Raw genomic sequence first — 3,129 nt, forward strand, 5'->3', positions numbered from 1 at the left:
ACATTCCAGCCCTGTGGCTGGAGCACTGAATCTGTTATGTTGGTGAAGGATGGAGCACCTGTGGAGTGTGACTCAAAGGAGGTTAGCTGAGTGGTTTAGCTTTGTGTTATAGCCCAGGGGCTTATGTTATTGTTTGCTGTTGTCAACCAGAGGACCGGGTGAGGCTATAAGGGGATGGAGGAGGCCTCATAGGGGAACCACGTCAGTGTGGGAGCCCCAGCCCCAGCGAGTTGGCAGTGTGAGAAGCCCCAGAGAGAGAGATCAGGCAGTGAGAAGGCATCCAATAAGACTGAAGAACATCCGGTACATTCGCGAAGCTTGGGGCATGGTACAGGGGTGGTTGGAGCCACACATAGCCCAGAAGGCTGGGGTGCACCTGAGCCCCATTCCAGAAGACGGACCGGTATAGCATAGGAGAACTGTAGCCAAGAAGACTACAGGTAGCCTCCCTATTATACACATAAGACCAAAGACAGGCGAGATTGCGAGGTGCAGATAGGCAACTTGGCGCGGTAGAGAGGGTAACAAAAGGGGGAGCACAGCGACCCCGAGGTTCCCATCCTGTCACAATCATAAATTTTAAATTTAAAATTTTCAAATGTGAGCTCTCTCACCAGAGGATGATAAGGGGCTGCTCCTTTAATTCCACCACTCTCACAGTAGAGAGGTTGTCTCCAGCACCTGTACAGGTAAGGAAGCATGCTGTCTTCACCTCTGTTACCCCCACAGACCCTTGGGGGCTGGGGTTTACAGCCATGGTTTCAGTAGCAGTTTTACATCCCAGTTGCTGCCCCAGAACTGATTTGCTGTCCCACAACAGCAGCAGCAACCAACAGTCCTGGTCCTGAAACAGTGGCTATTAAAGACAGCCCTGCCTTCATGGTGGTGGTGGCAGCTGCGCCCACTGGCACTGCCACTGCTGCAAAAGCACCAGCAGCAGTACCACAGCAGCACAGCTCTTGTGCATGAAACAATTACATGCTATTGTGACACAGCCTTTAGAAACTAATAATTTAAAATGCATCAACCACAACAATGTATCAGCAGACAAAATACAAGTTTTACAGTTTATTTCTGAAAGGTTAGTCTGCAATTGGAATACACTGTATAGTAAGTACAGGTAATCTTTAAAAATTATCAAATTAATGGAACGGTTTAAGTTTTATCAACATGACATGATTATAGATATTGAAGATGCTATCTGTGGTCACAATTTTTCTTCTCACTGTCAAACAGAGATGATTTCAGGTAACAATGTTTTTCGGTCCTATTTTTGACCAAGTTGGGACAGCTAAATAGAGAGACAAAAAAATTAGATTCCCAGTCTTGTTCTGTCAGACTAATAAATTCAGTCCACGGAGCAAGCCTTTCTGCTTTGTCATAATACTTCACTGCTGTTTATAAATAAAAAACATTCTCTTTAAGAGATCATGTTCGTACAATATCAAAATCCTTTCAGAAGCCATCTTTTTGTCAATTTACTAGCAATTCTTTTCTTTTTAAATTTTACCAGTTCAACTATTACTTAAATATATATTTGTATTTAACTGTGTTTAAAATAATTCCAATTTTTACCAGTGAATCCAAGAAAGTTAATGGTGGCATGTTAAAGGAATTCAAGCGCTAATAGTTTGAACCATACTAATGATATTATAAAGGGTAACTTACCTGTTTTATAAACTGTGTCGCATTAAAAAGTTCACTACAGCCATATAAAACATGTTTGCCTTGTCTGCCCTATGGAAGCAAAGATAGGGAAGAGATCAGATGTCAATAAAACAACATTTAAATAATTAGTTGCATGAAGAACAACAGAAGTCATTTGAAAAACTTATTCTTTTACTGTTAATCATTCATTGCTGGTCCAGACAAGAAAAGTAGATACTTTAACTGGAAAGAAATCATACTGATTAAATGGAATACATTAGAAAATGAGGGGAGAGTCAGAAAACAGTGACAAGGCATTCTTTACATATTTAAATCTACTGTACAACATGTAACTGAAATTAGAGAAAAATCTATGGGATCAGCTTTTATGGGATGTAGTGGGAAACATACCTACATATATAGGTTTCCTTGCTTTATGCAGTAGATGTCCTCCTGAAAAAACTGTATAACTCAAATGCACATAAAGGGAACCCTTTACAGGGTAACAAATAGGGATATGTTCCAAGACCTTGCCTGCATCAGCAACAGGTAAGTCTGCTGGGGCCGGGGCAGTGCTGGGTTCTTCCCAGTGGGGGCTGGGCTGTGCTTGGGGCGGACAGCTATGGGGAGGGGCTATGGGGGGGCTGCAGTCACCCCAAAATTTGCCATAGCCCCCCCAACCCTCCTCCCAGCACCACCGCTGCCTGCCCTGAGCCTAGCACGGCTCAACCCCCCCACTGGGAAGAGCCTGGCCCCAGGGGCTGCGGTGAGTGGGGCCTTGATCTGCCCCCATGTCGGTGGTGAGGGAGGGAGTGGGGTGGTGCAGAGGCAGGCACTGCACATCCGGGGTGGGGCACAGGATGGGGGGTGCGGCTCCTGCTGCTATGAGCTGCTGCTGTGGGCTGTGCTAGGTTCTTCCTGGCAGGGTGTTGGGCCGTGCTGCGCTTAGAGCAGGTAGCAGCAGCACTGGTAGGGGGGGCGAGGGGGCTATGGCGAATATTGGGGTGGCTGCAGCCCCCTCCTGGTGCTGCTGCCACCCACCCCAAGCGCAGCCTGGCCCAGCCTCACTCCCTGGCACAGCCTCCAGCCCAGTCCACAGCGGCAGCCCCAGCCCCACTCCCTCCCTCACCACCAGTGAGGGTGCAGATCAAGGCCCCACTCACTCCAGTCCCTGCTCCTGACTGTGCCCTGTTTTCCCCCTCACCGCTAGGACCTCAATCTGCTCCCCTGGCCATGGCCCTTTCCCCTTCCCCCTACCTGCTGCCGATCACATTAGAGTGAATTTACCTTGCATATAACAAATTCTGGGTATAAAAAGGGTCATTGTATTAGAGCAAATTTGCATATATAGAACCAGCATAAAGCGAGGGAAACCTGGATTGTGGTTGAACTTCAATAAAAAAAATAAAGCTTGAGGAGTTTTCTGCCTTAAGGTGATCTGATATTGAAGTACCATGATCTAATTCAGTGGGGGCTAACACT

The 3,129-nt window shown here is 46.7% G+C and overlaps 1 protein-coding gene across 2 annotated transcripts in view; it reads right to left on the reverse strand.

Moving 5' to 3' along the window:
* Window positions 1-1,053: 1,053 nt before the first annotated feature.
* SCFD1 (sec1 family domain containing 1) overlaps window positions 1,054-3,129 on the reverse strand; it is a 154,124-nt gene continuing 152,048 nt past the window's right edge. For both annotated transcript variants that reach the window (XM_019518925.1, XM_019518926.1), the window contains exons 24-25: window positions 1,669-1,737; window positions 1,054-1,291 (exon numbers count right to left, since the gene is read on the reverse strand). In XM_019518925.1, coding sequence (XP_019374470.1) covers window positions 1,268-1,291; window positions 1,669-1,737 — 93 coding nt within the window. In that variant the 3' untranslated portion in view covers window positions 1,054-1,267. The remainder of the gene's footprint in view (window positions 1,292-1,668; window positions 1,738-3,129) is intronic.

Source organism: Gavialis gangeticus, unplaced genomic scaffold, assembly GCF_001723915.1.
Source record: "Gavialis gangeticus isolate Ggan-Ray unplaced genomic scaffold, GavGan_comp1, whole genome shotgun sequence".
NCBI classification, from domain to species: domain Eukaryota; kingdom Metazoa; phylum Chordata; order Crocodylia; family Gavialidae; genus Gavialis; species Gavialis gangeticus.